Source organism: Hemiscyllium ocellatum, chromosome 5 (assembly GCF_020745735.1).
Source record: "Hemiscyllium ocellatum isolate sHemOce1 chromosome 5, sHemOce1.pat.X.cur, whole genome shotgun sequence".
NCBI lineage: Eukaryota > Metazoa > Chordata > Chondrichthyes > Orectolobiformes > Hemiscylliidae > Hemiscyllium > Hemiscyllium ocellatum.
Window position 1 is genome coordinate 32,228,594 of NC_083405.1, and position 15,583 is coordinate 32,244,176.

At 40.6% G+C, this 15,583-nt stretch overlaps 1 protein-coding gene across 6 annotated transcripts in view; it reads right to left on the minus strand.

Moving 5' to 3' along the window:
• The window catches only part of rbms3 (RNA binding motif, single stranded interacting protein), a 1,363,226-nt gene extending 1,348,055 nt beyond the window's left edge, over positions 1-15,171 (minus strand). For 5 of the 6 annotated variants that reach the window (XM_060824630.1, XM_060824631.1, XM_060824632.1 and 2 more), the window contains exons 1-2: positions 15,063-15,171; positions 14,279-14,496 (exon numbers count right to left, since the gene is read on the minus strand). In XM_060824630.1, the coding sequence (XP_060680613.1) occupies positions 14,279-14,479 (201 nt within the window). In that variant the 5' untranslated portion in view covers positions 14,480-14,496; positions 15,063-15,171. Of the gene's footprint in view, positions 1-14,278; positions 14,497-14,721; positions 14,739-15,062 lie in introns of those variants that run through there. The other variant, XM_060824629.1, reaches the window with a different exon arrangement.
• Between the last annotated feature and the right edge of the window lie 412 nt (positions 15,172-15,583).

The window sequence follows — 15,583 nt, forward strand, 5'->3', positions numbered from 1 at the left end:
AATCTCTCCCTCAATGTCAGCAAAATGAAGGAGCTTCAGGAAGTGGAGTGGAGGTCACAGCCCTGTCTGATCAATGGTGCTAGGGTGAAGGTGTTCAAGAGCTTCAAGTTCCTAGGAGTAAATATCACCAATCCATCCTGGCCCATCCACATTAGCACTAAAGTCAAGGAAACACACTTTTCCTTCCTCAGAAAGCTAAGGAAATTCAGCATGTTCACAATAACATTTCCCAAATTTTATAGATGCACTACAAAGAACATCCTATTTGGATATATCACAGCTTGGTAGAGCAATGCACTGCCCAAGACTGCAAGAAATTACAGAGTGTTGTGAACGCAGCCCAGTCCATCAGAAAAAACTGTCTTCCTTCCACTGACTGTTTACACTTCCAGCTGCCTCAGGAAAGCAACCAACACAATCAAGACCCCTACCATCCCACTTATACTTTCTTCCACCCTCTTCTATTGGGCAGAAGATACAAAACTTTGAAAACACATACCAACAGGTTTAAGAACAGATTCTTCCCTGCTGTTATCAGACTTATGACCATATATCAGTGTTGATCTTTCTCTGCATCTTCTCTGTAGCTTTAACACTATATTCTGCATTCTGTTCTATTATTCTGATGTACTTATGTCAGGTAGGATTTGTCTGGTTAGGATGCAAAACAATTCTTTCCATTGTATCCCGTTACATGTGACAATAATACATTAAATCAAATCAAATCCATTTTGTGCTCCATTGACCACACATTTGCCTCCTCACCCAATTTGTCTAAATTACCCTGAAGGCTCTTTACATTCTCACATCAAACTTGGAATTATTACATTTGATTTCCTCATCAAAATCATTGATTATGTATTCTGAACAGTTGGGGTCCAAGAACTGATCCCTTCTGTAACCTAGTTGTTTCCTTCTCTGTTTCCTGTCTGCTAAACAATTCACAGTCCATGCTAGTGAATGTATTACCACCAATCTCACGTGCTTTGATCTGCACATCAACCTCTAACCTGGTACTTAAGCAAACGGTTTCTAAAAATCCAAATCCACCACATCCACTGGTTCTCCCACATCTATCCTACTCGCTATATTCCCAAAAATCATTTGTGGATTTCTCAAATGCAATTTCCCGTTCACAAATTCAAGTTGACACTGTAGTATTTTCAAATGTCCTGTTATAGACTCCAGCATCTTCCATATAACTAATGTTAGATCAACTGGTCTGTTATTCCTGGTTTTCTCCCTCTTTCATTTATTAAAGTGGGCTACTTTTACTGCCCCAAACCTGCCAAGACTCTTCTAGAATTGTGGAAAATGTAACCAAAACGCCCATTATTTCACAGCCATCTCTTTTGGTACACTAGTATTTAGATAATCAAGCCCTGGAGATTTATTAGTTTTCAATCCTATTAATTTCTCTGATACTAATCTTCTTCAATCCTTCCTTCCCAATGGAGCCTTGCTTTGCTTACATTCCAAGACGCTATTTTTGCACCTTCTTCCGTGAAGATTGATCTAACGTGGTTGTTTAATTGCTCTGCCATTTTCTTGTTCTTCATCATCAATTCTTCCATTTAGGATCATAAAGAACCTACATTTTTCTTCACTGATCTTTTTCCTTTCACACATTTATGGCAACTCTTACAGTCTGATTTTATGTCCCTTGTAAGTTTACTCTCTATCTTACAATCTCCATCAACCACTTGGTCTTTCTTTGCTCAATTCTAAACTGCTCCTCGTTGTCACACTTGCTATTTTTCCAAGCAAATTTATACGATTCTGCGGTGATTATCCAAAATATTATACTTAGTACTTCTTTTGTTAATCATGGGCGGGCAACCTTTTCTCTTGTATTCTTTCACCTGAAAAGGCATATATAACTGTTGCAATGCATGTATTTCATACCTTAAATATCAACCATTGCCTGTCCATTAAGAATGAACTCAAGAGGTATATTCACAACAGGTTGTCTGAGTAAAGTATTCTGGAATAAACTAAGCAGCAGGCTATTTCAGACCTAATTATCTGTAAAGTGACAATGCTAATGATTTCAAAATAAAGGATCCTCTAGGTAAGACCGATGATAACTCGATAGAATGTACCCAAGGCAGATTTTTCGATCTTCAGGTGAGGAAACTGGAGTTAAAGCCACATTCACATGAGCAAAGTTCCTTCTAAGCTGTACGGCCATGCAGCCAATGGAGATTCCACACACATGAACTGGTGCGTCGGATACTGTGCCGTGTACTGACATCAATTTTCACAAGTAACTGCTGTGCACAGCCCTAGCACTTGGATGTAGCTGCAACTTTCACACTTGGCAAAGGGCCAGACTGATACTGGTATAACACACGTAGCACAATGAAGCCCTTAACTGGAGTTTTATTGGTCCCTTAAGGGCCATAATTGTCCCCAGAACAGTCTGACTTCTTCCCTGTCACAGTTAAAATTCCAATAGCAATGAGAAGTCAGTGCATACACCACAAATTCACACTTCTCAGCATATTCCCAGAGACCAATCTTAGTCAATGTCTCTGAATCATCACCCTCTTTGTTCTTTAGGTTGGCTTGTTAACGCATCTTAAAACTGAAAGTGCATTGGTGAGCGAAGTGCAATCTGCTTCAGTGATGTGCCTGATGGGTGTAGTGGGTAAGATATGCCATCTAGAGATGTGGAGTTGGCAGCAGTCCTATATTGTGTGAAATGAAGGTACTGTTAAGGATCTTTGGTATAAATTATGATTAGCAGAGACTATACGTAGGTACATGTTGGGACAGTAGTTCAGGAGGCTGGCAATATAGATGGTGGAGTCAATGAATTCCCGATGAAGGACATTGTGCCCAAAACATCAACTCTCCTGTTCCTCGGATGCTGCCTGACCGGCTGCACTTTTCTAGCGCCCACACTTTTCGACTCTGACTTCTCTTCAGCACCTGGAGTCCTCACATTCTCCTAATATAAATGGTGGGGTTTGTCATTTGAAGATAAATTCATTGACACTGGCAACTTATATGAAGCAACTACACTCTTCCACTACACGTCATCCAGGACCTCACAGTTTGACTCCTCGCTTCTGGTTTCATGGCTTTCAGAAGGATTGTTCAGGAGGTCTTCTGGTCCCCAATGAATTGATCACTGCTCTCCTCCTCTCCATCAGGGTACCCAGTGCAGCATTGGGACAACATTGCACATTCTGTCTTCTCTGTAATCCCATGGTACTTTTTCCTGTTCACTCTCTTTTCTACCAACAGTTCCATTACCTACTCCAGCCAACATGCATCCATCCTTTAAGAGCCATAGCCTGGCATTAAGTGATACCAGCTCTGAGAAACTAGGACCCTATCATCACATACTGCCTACATTGGAAGTAAGGATAACTTTAACTCAGTTGGCTGGATGGTTGCTTTGTGAAGCAGCATGATGCTAATGATGTGGGTTCAATCCCCATGCTGGCTGATGCTTCCATGAGGGAGCTGATGGCCTAGTATTATCATTGATCTGGACACCCAGATAATGCTCTGTGAACTAGGTTTAAATCCTACCATGGAGGATGGTTGATTTGATTTTAAAAATCTGGAATTAAGAGTCTAATGATCACCATGAATCCACTGTCAGTTGTTTGAAAAATCCATCTGATTCATTAATGTCCATTAGGAAAGGAAACTGCTATCCTCACCTGCTGTGGTCTACACTTGACTCCAGACCCACAGTAATGTGGTTGACTCTTAATGCCCTCTGGGTAATTAGGGATGGGTAATAAAAGTTGGCTTAGCCAATAATGCTCTCATCCTGTGAACAAATTTAAAAATACCTCCTTCTGAAATTCTCCCCTGGACTGAGGTGTGGTGGTCCTCAGGTTAAATCACCACCAGTTGTCTCTCTCTCTCTCTCTCTAATGCTTTTTGTCCTGGTAAGACTATGGTGACCTGACAGTGAAAATAACAGGTAAATATTGATCACACTGTGCTATCTCCTGTTTGTAGATTTGTTGCCTTCTGTGGTGGTTCACAAAATTTCTATGCTTGGAGAACTCTGATGATGTAATTTGTTTACTCTCAAAATTAAAATAATGGCCCGTTCAGTTGTAACTAAAACATACTCAGTTTGAGAGAACATAATTGTGCTGCAACCACAAATTATTCGTTTTATACAAAAAGCACCAATAAATGTTGACATGTTTAAGTGCCTGGAATATCATATTATTTTCCACTCAAGAAGCAGTTGAACCAACTCAAAAAAAAAGTTGATCATATAAAATTTGGTATTGAAGTAAAATAAATGGTATTAAAATATTTGATTACATAGGCCATGAAGTTCATGGCCAGAAGCTAGCACTATGGAGAGCTAATGCCACTTTCCTGAGAAGCACCAAGCTACCAGTCACTTCCAGCATGGCCCACATCATGGAGCCGTCGTGGATTGACATCCAGGCATCCCCACTATATGCTATAAGCCCATAAACAGTGCGAGCCTGAGTCACACAACACAACAGGCTGAGGCACAGCAGGATACCTCATTTCTCCCACCCTGGTTCAGGCAATGAATGCATGCATCATACATCACGCTACAGATCGAGGGTGAGCTGGGAGTTGAGAAGGAACATTAGACGGGGACATGACTTTGTCCGCAATATTGTTGGCAGCGCTGGGTGACACAGGCTCTGTCACAGCCAGCCACATGGTGCCTAAGGACAGGAGCTGCTGACATCTTTGTCTCTTTGTCAAGTTCTGCTCTTTTCTGTTGTGCTGCTGCCCTGCAATAGAGAGGGTAGAATGTCAGTGATTGTCAGTGGGTAGCACGGTGTTTGGTTCATGTATGTGTGGAATGCCAGGATTTTGGTGAACCAGCAAGTAGTGGACAAAAGGATGGAAAGAGTAGTAGATAGGTTAGGGTAAGTTTCAGTACCTGGATGTTCAACGTCATAGAGATGTACAGCACAGACACAGACTCTTAAAGCGAACTAAGGGGCAACTTTTTCACGCAGGGAAAAGATTTACGGGGATGTTGCCAGGGTTGGAGGATTTGAGCTCTCGGGAGAGGCTGAAGAGGCTGGGGCTGTTTTCCTTGGAGCGTTGGAGGCGGAGAGGTGACTTCATAAATGTTTATAAAATCATAACGGGCATGGATAGGATAAATAGACAAATTCTCGTCGCTGGAGTGGGGGAGTCCAGAATTAGAGGGCATAGGTTCAGGGTGAGAGGGGAAAGATATAAAAGGGGTAGCTTTTTCACAGAGAAGGTGGTATGTGAATGGAGTGAGCTGCCAGAGGAAGTGGTGGAGGCTGGTATGATTGCAGCATTTAAAAGGCATCTGGATGGGTATATGAACAGGAAGGGTTTGGAGGGATATGGGCCGGGTACTGGCAATGGGACTCGATTAGGTTGGGATAATTGGTCGGCATGGATGAGTTGGACCAAAGAGTCTGTTTTCATGCTGTACATCTCTATGACTCTCTGACTCTATGAACCTTATCAAGCTTCACAATCTCTTCAGATAGGAAGGAGAAATTCTGAGTGCTTTTGGGTAAGTAGTGGGGCATTGAACAGTAAGAGAGGTTGTCAGTGCCAGATCTTTATGCGAAGGTAGGGAAGTGATTGCTGGGTCCCTTGCTAAGGTATCTGCATCACTGACAGCCACAGGTGAGGTGCTGGAAGACTGGAGGGTGGTTAATGTGGTACCATTACTTAAGAAAGATGGTAAGGAAAAGCCAGGGATCTATAGACGGGTGAGCCTGATGTCAGTAATGGGAAAGGTGTTGGAGGGAATTCTGAGGAACAGGGATTTATTTGATTTTGGAAAGGCAAGGACTGATTAGGGATAGTCAACATGGCTTTGTGTGTTGGAAATCTGGTCGTACACACTTGATTAAGCTTTTTTGAAGAAGTGACAAAGAAGGCTAATGAAGGCAAAGCGGTGGACCTTGTCTATATGGACTTCAACAAGGTTCTACATGGTAGACTGGTTAGCAAGGTTAGATCACATGGAATCCAGGGCGGGCTAGCTATATGAAGACAAAATTGGCTTTAAGGAATAAGACAGAGGGTGGTGATGGAGGGTTATTTTTCAGACTGGAGGCCTGTGACCAGTGGAGTGTCACAAGGATTGGTGCTGGGTCCACTGCTTTTTGTCATTTATATTAATGATATGGTTGTGAACATAGGAGGTATGGTTAGCAAGTTTGCAGATGACACCAAAATTGGTGGTGTAGTGGACAGCAAAGAAGGTTACCTCGGATTACAATGGAATCTTGACCAGATGGATCAATGGGCCAAGGAATAGCAGATGGAGTTTAATTTAAATAAATGCGAGGTGTTGTATTTAGGAAAGGAAAATCATGGCAGGACTTATACAGGTCCTGGGGAGCATTGGTGAACAAAGAGACCTTGGGGTGCAAGTTCACAGCTCCTTTAAAGTGTAATCACAGATAGACAAGATAGTGAAGAAGGTGTTTGGTACACTTGCCTTTATTGATCAGTGCATTGAGTACAAGAGGTGGGAGGTCATGTGTGGCTGCACAGAACACTAGTTAGGCCACTTTTGGAGCACACCGTTCAATTTTGGTCCCCCTGCTATAGAAAAGATGTTGTTAAACTTAAAAGTGTGCAGAAAAAATTTGCAAGGATGTTGCCAGGGTTGGAGCATCTGAGCTACTGGGAGAGGCTGAATATGCTGAGGCTATTTTCCCTGGAGTGCTGGAGGCTAAGAGGTGACCTTATAGAAGTTTATAAAATATGAGGGGCATAGATAGGGTAAATAGCCAAGGTCTTTTCCCCAGAGTAGGGGAGTCCAAAACAAGAGGGCGTAGGTTTAAGGTGAGAGGAGAAAGATTTAAAAGGTAACTGAGAGGCATCTTTTTCATAAAGAAGGTAGTGCGCGTATGAAATGAGTTGCCAAATGCAGTGTGGAGGATCATTTAATTACAAAATTCAAAAGGCATCTGGATGGGTACATGAATAGAAAGGGTTCAGAGGGATTTGGGCCAAATGCTGGTAAATGGGACAAGATTTATTTAGAATACTGGGTCGGCATGGATGAGTTGAACCAAAGAGTCTGTTTCCATGCTGTAAAACTCTATGACACGCTAACGTAAGTAAGATTTCATGTGAAGCTGCATTCACGGAGCTAGACCACCCACAGAAGATTATTAAATTTATTCTGGCACTACAGCCAGATCTAATAGTTAGAAATACCAGGAACTGACAATCCCTGTCACCGACAGCGACTCCCTTAGGTCCTTGAAGTCCTCTTTCCCACCTCCATTCATATCACATTCATATCAGAAATTGCTGGAGAAACTCAGTAGGTCTGGCAGCATCTGTGAACAGAAAGCAGAGTTAACATTTCGCACCCACTGGTTCTGAAGGTTTCTGAAGAAGGGTCACTTCATTCGAAATATTGACTCTGCTGTCTCATCACTCATGCTGCTAGACCTGCTGCATTTCTCCAGCAACATCTATTTTACTTTCAGATCTTCAGCATCCACAGTTCTTTGTTTTATTTTAGCACATTCAAATACCTGAAACCTTTTCTTCAATTTTCCAACATTTAAGTCCCAACCGTATAATTCAGTCTGGCTTCCTTAACAGGGGGACAGCTCACCTACTTGGAAGAACAATGCCTCTCGCTATGTGTGCAAACACCACGTGCCTGCTGCAGTCACAGAGCTAGCCAAAGAAGAAGGTGGTAGCATGGGACCCACTCAGCCACGTGGTAATCACGCAGATGACATAGGTGTTTCAGGTTTGCCTGTCGTCCACCTTGATCTGAATTCACAAATCACAACATCCGCTCCCAGAAACCAGGACCTATGAATTTCCAGCATAAAGATCCTTAATCTGCTTGTAATCATTCCAGAGTTAAAAATGCTGCTAATCCTCATCTACTGCGTGCTCACTCACATTTATTCATACTAATTAACCTATGTTGCTAAACAGTGTACAGTTTGCTCATTCGTCTAATGCATAGTCTTAATACCAACTTTATTTTCGAGTCCACACTGACCATTACATTGCAATTTTATTATGAGTTGTGATTGCCTCTTCAGCAGAGAAATCATAATTTGGTTTCATTTTGAAATGGTGAAGGTTTTGAAACTAATTTGCAGCCTCGTGGTCTTTACAGATTCATTTTTGGGCGTGAACTACCTTTCTCTTTACTTTTTCCTATGTTGATCATTTAAAATAAACACATCCGATGACTGAAGAGGGTTAATCATTTGGAATCAACATAACTCATGGCTACACTTTCCAACAAATATTTAACCAGAAATGAAAGTTTGCTCTCGGTTGAGTGTAATCACAATGAAAATCTCCAATCATATGTCCTATATTTAATCAATCAAGCAGCTATACTCCCACACAGCAGAGTCTTTCTAAAGCAGTTCATAAAAGCTAAACTAAACCACAACTGATGATAGTAATAATACCAATATAAAAGAATGATGTTGTAGCTCAAAAATTGCATACATTTGCAAAACATGTAGCTTAAAAATATGGTGCTGATTTTCAATTTGTTGTATAACACGGTAGATGGGGTCACAGTAATCAACGTGCCCACCTCATATTGTTCTGGAGAGACCTAAACAATTTAATGGTCCGGCCTGGTTACAGGAAAATTGTTTTGTGCTAAACAAGTGCTAAGAGGCAACTCATCAACTGGAGATCAGGGGCAATCTGGTGGCTCCTCTGGGCAGCGGTGTTTAGCAGTGATGGTTTTGTTGGGGTGGAGTCTAGTGGAGAACTCAGTGTGAGTGGAGATGGTGTTCCTGAGAGGATAGGACCACAAGGGTTTCCTTTATTGGAGTGGCCATATTGCTCAGCATTCAAATCCCCTAATTAGAGTGTGCAGAAGCCAAACTTACATTGAGTCCTTACGCTGCAATTTAAACATTAAATGAAGTTCCACCAGTTTCAGGCAGGAGGACAGTCTGTCTATGCTCAATCAAAAATGATGTTAAGCTCAGTGCCAATGATATGTTATATTTTAGATTTTCATCTTATTGCAGCCCAATTCAAGCTGAAAAATGGGGTTTTCATGGAATGACATTCCCTCAGGATCTTTATTTAAAGTTTCATACAAATATTGTTAATATCATAATAAATGTCACGTTAAAATTAGGCCTGAGACCTGCTCCCAAACCTCTATCTATGATGCTCATTTCCCTGTCCAATATATCAATTGTAAAAAAAATCCACACTGAGGAAAGAGATGTTGAACAAATTATTTTAATGAAGTGTGGACCCCCACACAAAATGTCATAACTTGTTTTTTTTCCCCTTTACAGCATTTATGGGTTTTCCCTATTTTACATTTATGAACAATTTTGAAATGCCAATCATTAGATATTGAAGACTTATGTTGTGTTTTCGCTTTATCTTATTTTTATCCACTAATCACAGTCCATTCAGTGTTCAATTCAAATTAATAAAGCATATTAAACCTAATGCATCTGACTGCATTATTTGGCATTTCTGAAAGGCTACAGATTATAAAGTCATTTTCAATGCATATTATAACACCCTGACAATAAAACAAATATTACAACTGCTTTTGAAGAGTCAAGTTTTATCTTAATGAAGGGAAAAATAACAAAATAATGTTGTGTAAGTTTGATACATTGATATTCAAATGATACAATGATAATAAATGCATCCTACGACCACATTTACTTTTACATTGAGAATGTAAATGCCAATATATAGGACTGGGTTTTGCTTTGAGTGGTGAACAAATAGTATCAGCTCTTATGCTTGCACTTCACCATAGGTATTGCATGGCAAATTTCAGTCAACCAATCATCCAACACAATGTAGCACCCTCTACAGAGCATCTGGGAGCTGTGTGAACAGAGCAAACGACAGTGTAATCGCCTCAACCAATGAGATTGAGGAATAAGAAAAGGACAATGGAGAATTTAAACAAGTGTAACATGAATTCATTGACTGATTAAATACAGAAAACAAGCTAAAGACATGGGAAAAAATTGGACTAAGACAGACAGAGCTAAAGCAGGCATGGCCAATAATTAAAAGCTGGAGGAATGAGAATCTACACTTATAAAAGTTTATTTTTAATGCTAGAGTTTATTACTTAAGTTTTATTATGTCATCCAAATGGTATCTAAATGACAATGGGAAACCCTAACTATTGTTTAGTCCTTGTCAATAGTCTGTAGAGGAACTTCATTCAATACTTTTGAATGGGGTGCCTTATGACACGATGAGTTTGCGTGCAGCTTACTGAGCAGTATCATTACTTGTGAAGCAGCCTCTGATTAGTGTTCCTATCGGTGTGTGTACAGTCATCAGGAGATGCTATAATTTCTATGTAAATAACAGTAATCAACAGGAGAAGCTGGGTGGCATGGTGGCTCAGTGGTTAGCACTCCTGCCTCACAGTGCCAGGGATCCAGGTTTGATTCCAGCCTCAGATGGCTGTTTTGTATAGAGTTTGCATGTTCTCTCCAGATCTGCACGGGTTTCCTCCCACAATCTAAAAATGTGCAGATCAGGTGAATTGGCCATACTAAATTGCACCATGGTGTTCAGGGATGCATAGGTGAGGTGCATTAGCTAGGGGTAAATGAAGGGGTCTGGGTGGGCTCTTCGGAGAGTCGGTGTGGACTTTTTGGGCTGTTTCCACACTGTAGAGATTCTATGATTTTGGCAGAGGAGATTTGATAGTGGTCAAAATCATAAATCGCTTTGACGAAAGTACATAAGGAAAACTGGTTTCTGGTAGCCAAAGGATCAGTAACCAGAGGGCACATGTTTAATGTGATTAAAAGAACCAGAGGGGAGATGGAAAATTTTTTTTGCAGTGTGGTTGTGATCTAAAATATTTGCTTGGAAGGGTGGTGGAGGCAAGACTCAGCATAGATATTGAAGGGGATTTGTGGAAATGCTTTAAATGGAAAACATCAAGTGCTTTGGCAAAGAATACAGATGGGACTAACTGGAGAGCTTGACCAGAACACTGGCATTGTCACAATGGGTCAAATGGCCTGCTTTTGTGCTTTCTCACTCCTTGATTCTTCAGAATTGTTTCAGTACTTACAAGATACTGACAACAAAAACATGCCATTCAGCCCAGCTTATCCATTTTGCTGCATATGCTTTATGAGACTCAGATCTTCATCTAATCCCATAATTCTATCCTTCTATTTCTTTTAGCCTCATGTGCTTATCTAGCTTGCCTTAAATGTGTTGAAGCTATTTTTCTAAACTTCTCCTTTTAGGTCCTACAATCTAATGCCTGGGTAAGGAAGCTTAGCTTAATTTCCTACTCGATGTATTGGTGACTATCTTGTAACAAAGGCCTATTGTTCTGGTCCTGCCTGTAAGTGGAAACATCCTCTCTACATTTACTGAGGTCAAGTAATCAGGCCAAGTCTCTGTCTTTTCTTCTCAAGAGAAAACAGCATCACCCTGTTCAATCTCCCTTAAAACATATGACCTTTCAGTTCTGATATCATGCAATTAAATCTTTTTGGCACCTTCTCCAGTGTCTCTAGTTCCGATATGATTGGGGCCTTTAATATGGAGCTCTTTACTCTGAATATGGTCTCACCAAGATTCCATTGAAAAACTCTTTTTCAATTCTACTCTCTGAGAAATGGGGTCTGTACTTTATATTTTGCATTGCCATATTGGCCAGCATCAGTACTTTCAGGAAATCATGCATCTATATTTCTAATTCAATTTGTTTCTCCACCTCATTCAGACACTTGTTTCCCAAAGGGGACATGGCCTCCTAAATCCTACCAAAACGTAATAGATTGCATTTATTGATATTAAGTTTCCGCAGACTGACAGACTTTAGAGAGGAAAGGGAAGTCGGAGATTGACTACCTCTGCATGTAAATAAAATGCTTCTCTTTAGTACAACTGTGACTATACTTGCAAAGGATCACATTCATTTTCTAAACGGAAAGCTGCTAGATAATTACATTCTTCTTTCTTTGTCTATTGTTACATGCCTTGCACATCATGCCAACAGTCAAATCCTTAACAGTTTTATGCTGATTCTGATCAGATAAGAGTAGAATAAAATCATTCTTTATACTGCATGAGAATGTACACATAGTTGTAAGCTGACAAATAATAACTCCAGTTTATTATTCCTTTCTCCCCTCATTTTTCCTCCCATTTTCTTAACATAGGCAAGCGAAGGTAGTAAAAACTGATCATTTTGATTGTGATCATGAAGCTTCGATACAATTGCAATATGCAGTTAAAAGTTATGAAGGGAAACCTGTATGCATTTGAAATGTGAATAAATAATCAGACTGAACATTCAGTTGCACCATTGTGAATGTGTGATGGCAATATTTAAAGGTTAACTAGTTAACTCTTTCAATGCACACATCTCCACTGTTAATACCTCCAGATTAATTTTGTTTTTACAAATTATCTTTAAATATTATTATTAGGTATTTAGAGTTAATTATCTCGATGTATAGCATAACAGTGTCAGGTTCCACGTGAAAGTTGATGAAATACAACTTAAACACTCCACACACCTTGTGACACCATCATCTCCACAGGAACCTCTCCACCCCCACCACATAGCTACAGCTGACTGCTAACATGTAACATTGCTCATACAATGTCTAGTATTGAATACACAGAAATTTCCTCTGAGTAGATATTTGGAAGACCAAAGCTACTGTCTTTGAAGCCAGCCACAATCCCCATTTCCTAACCCACCATATCCATTCTACTTCCAGGTAACCGTTCGAGGCTAATCTGGGCTGATTCAATTTTAGTGTCATATTTGACCTTGAAGTGAGTTACCAGAAAGATATCTACATCACTGGCAAGACCATGAACTTTCACCTCTGCAATATCGTACAACTCATCCACTTCCGAAACCCTCATTCATTCTTTTATTTCCTCTGCACTTCATAAACTTGAGGACATCCAAAACTCAGTCTTCCATATCCTATATATCAGTACTATTCATTCACACACCACCACATGTTCATTGTTCTAAACTGGCTACCAAGTCAGCAATGACTTAATTTTGAAATTCTCAACATTTCATAAAATTGTTCCATGACCTTGCCTCTCCCTGTCTCAGTCACTTCCTCAGGCACTACAAGTCTCTTGAAAGCCTCAAATTTTATTCACTCCATCATTGGTGGTCATGCCTCCAGCTGCCTAGGCCCTAAGGAAAAGGAAAAGGCAATGACAGTGCCAAAATTCAAACATATCTGTTCTGTAATTTCAAAAATGTTTGAAGAAATTATGATATCAAATTCATAAAATCAAGTAGCAAACCTAATCAGGTACAATCACTTCCCCAAATTGAAATAATAATAATTCATCACACTTATTCATGAATTGGAATTGAAAAATACTGAATATTGCAGTAAATTGTATCACTGTTTACAATTTAATACCTGTTAATAGAAACTGCATTTTAACCAAGACCCAAATATCTTTATTCCAATGTGTAATATATACATTGTTTGTCATCAAGGGTGCATAATAAATTAACTGGATACAAAGTATCCCAATTATATAACTCCTTTAGAAATGAAAAAAAAACCCTACAATTAATTAGCACATCCTTTCCTCTGTTGGATGTAGTTTAAAATGGTATTAACTCTGTGGGGTAAAACAGAAGGTCAATCCTTCATGTGCACTAAATATAACTTGAACAACTAGATTGACAATTTTTAAAAGGAACCTCAAATCTTCAATAAAACTCAATATTTAAAATATACTTGTTATAACAGAACAGGCCACAAGTTAGGATTGGTATTAGTATCAGAGCAAAATAACTGCTAATGTTCATACAAGTGTTTATGTAGCATTCCTCTTGTTAAATACAAGTATCAATATGGTTAATTCCAATAGGTCAATGTTTGTTAAAATTACTGACAGGGGAAATGCCATGCAAGTGTGCTAAGGACTTGGCTATTAACATCAGCAATAGTAATTTCCTAGGTTTGTACTTCATCTAATTACTTATTTATAAGTTGCAACCTATAATTGATAACTGTGAATGGAAGGTTGCTGTTGTGACTAAGATTGCCCACCTTGCACTGCAAAAAAAGGTATTGTAACAGTCTTCACGATATCTTAATTCCTGTTGCTCACTCACAATTACCATAATCATTAATGCATGTCACTGTCACAGCCAGAACAATTTTGTAGACAATTTTATGACACTCTCCATTCAGGTATTTTTCTCCCTCCTTTTTTTGTTAAAAAAAAGCAAAATTCTGCAATTTAAGAAAATAAAAGTAAGGATATTTGAAGGTGCCCTTACCTTCTTGTCTTCCTGATCATTTGCTGGTCGCTTTTCCTGACTGTGGCTGTCACTGCCAGTTGCACTCTCGTCTTGTTGCCCATCCTGCTGTTGCTGCTGCTGCTGCTGCTGCTGACAGCCACTGCCTCCAGACCCCTGAGCATGGGGGATGGGCTCCGAGCTCCCGTTCTCCCGACACTGAGAAACTCCGTTTACATCCATCTCGACCTTTCAATTCACTACATTGCACAATAAAAAAAACACACACACACAAACACACAACAAAAGCGGATTATTTGAAGGCCGCCTTGGAAGGAAGGAGGGAGGGAGCAGCGCGCCCGAGAGAGAGAGAGGGAGAGAATGAGGCACAAATCGTAGACTTCTTTTTTTACAACAAAATTTGTCCTTGTGCAGTGGCCTTCAGTCGCCCCTTGCAGGGCGAAAGAAAAGAGGCAATCGCTTACTAAGCGGATCGCGAACCAGCCAGAGCAACTCGCCGATCAGTGTGTGCTGTCATTATTGAGTTTATCGGCTGCTATTGGATCGCTTCCACCACAGCTCTGGACCTATCCCAAAGTTACAAAAAGCAGAAGAAAATCTCAGGGATTATTGCGGTGCAGCTGATGGTGTTAGCTCTTTTTTTAATAAAACAGCCGTTCAGAAATGACAGCCAAAAAGTTTAAAATAAAAGCCTCCTCCGAGCGCATTAGACAGACACCACCGCGGATCGCGAATGCATTAAACGTTTCTTCTAATTCCTCCACACCCCCCACCCCCCCCACCAACACCACCCCATCCCCCAAACCTGAGAAATGTGGCGCCGATGCTGGCACTCGGGCATTTACACGGCTAATGTTGGTTCACGGTGTCGTTCATCTGTCTATCCTCTGTGTGACCGTGGCTCTCTCAGACTCAGCCGGCGTCGAGCCACGCAGCATTGCACAAGGAGATCTGGAGTAAAAGGGAAAGCAAGGGGGGTGGGGGGGGGGGGGGGGGAATTTCAAGAGAGGGGAATCGGAATCTCCACTTATCCGCTGGAGTCTTGGAAAGCCGGCCGCCGTTTCCCAGCTTAGCAAATAAAAAAAAAGAGGGCTCGCGTCAAAGCAAGGTGGAGAATAATAAAACTCTTCAATGGGCCCCGAGTTTCAACTTCAAGAATTATCACTGAGGGATACATTCGCCGTAATCTCTTCCATCCTCCCTCCCTACCCCCCCCCCCCCATCTATCATATAGTACTGTGGCATGACCACATAGGCCTCGCTGCAGAAATGTACAATGATGAAAACACAAGTTTTCAAATTGAAATGCTGGAGTATTTCAGCTTT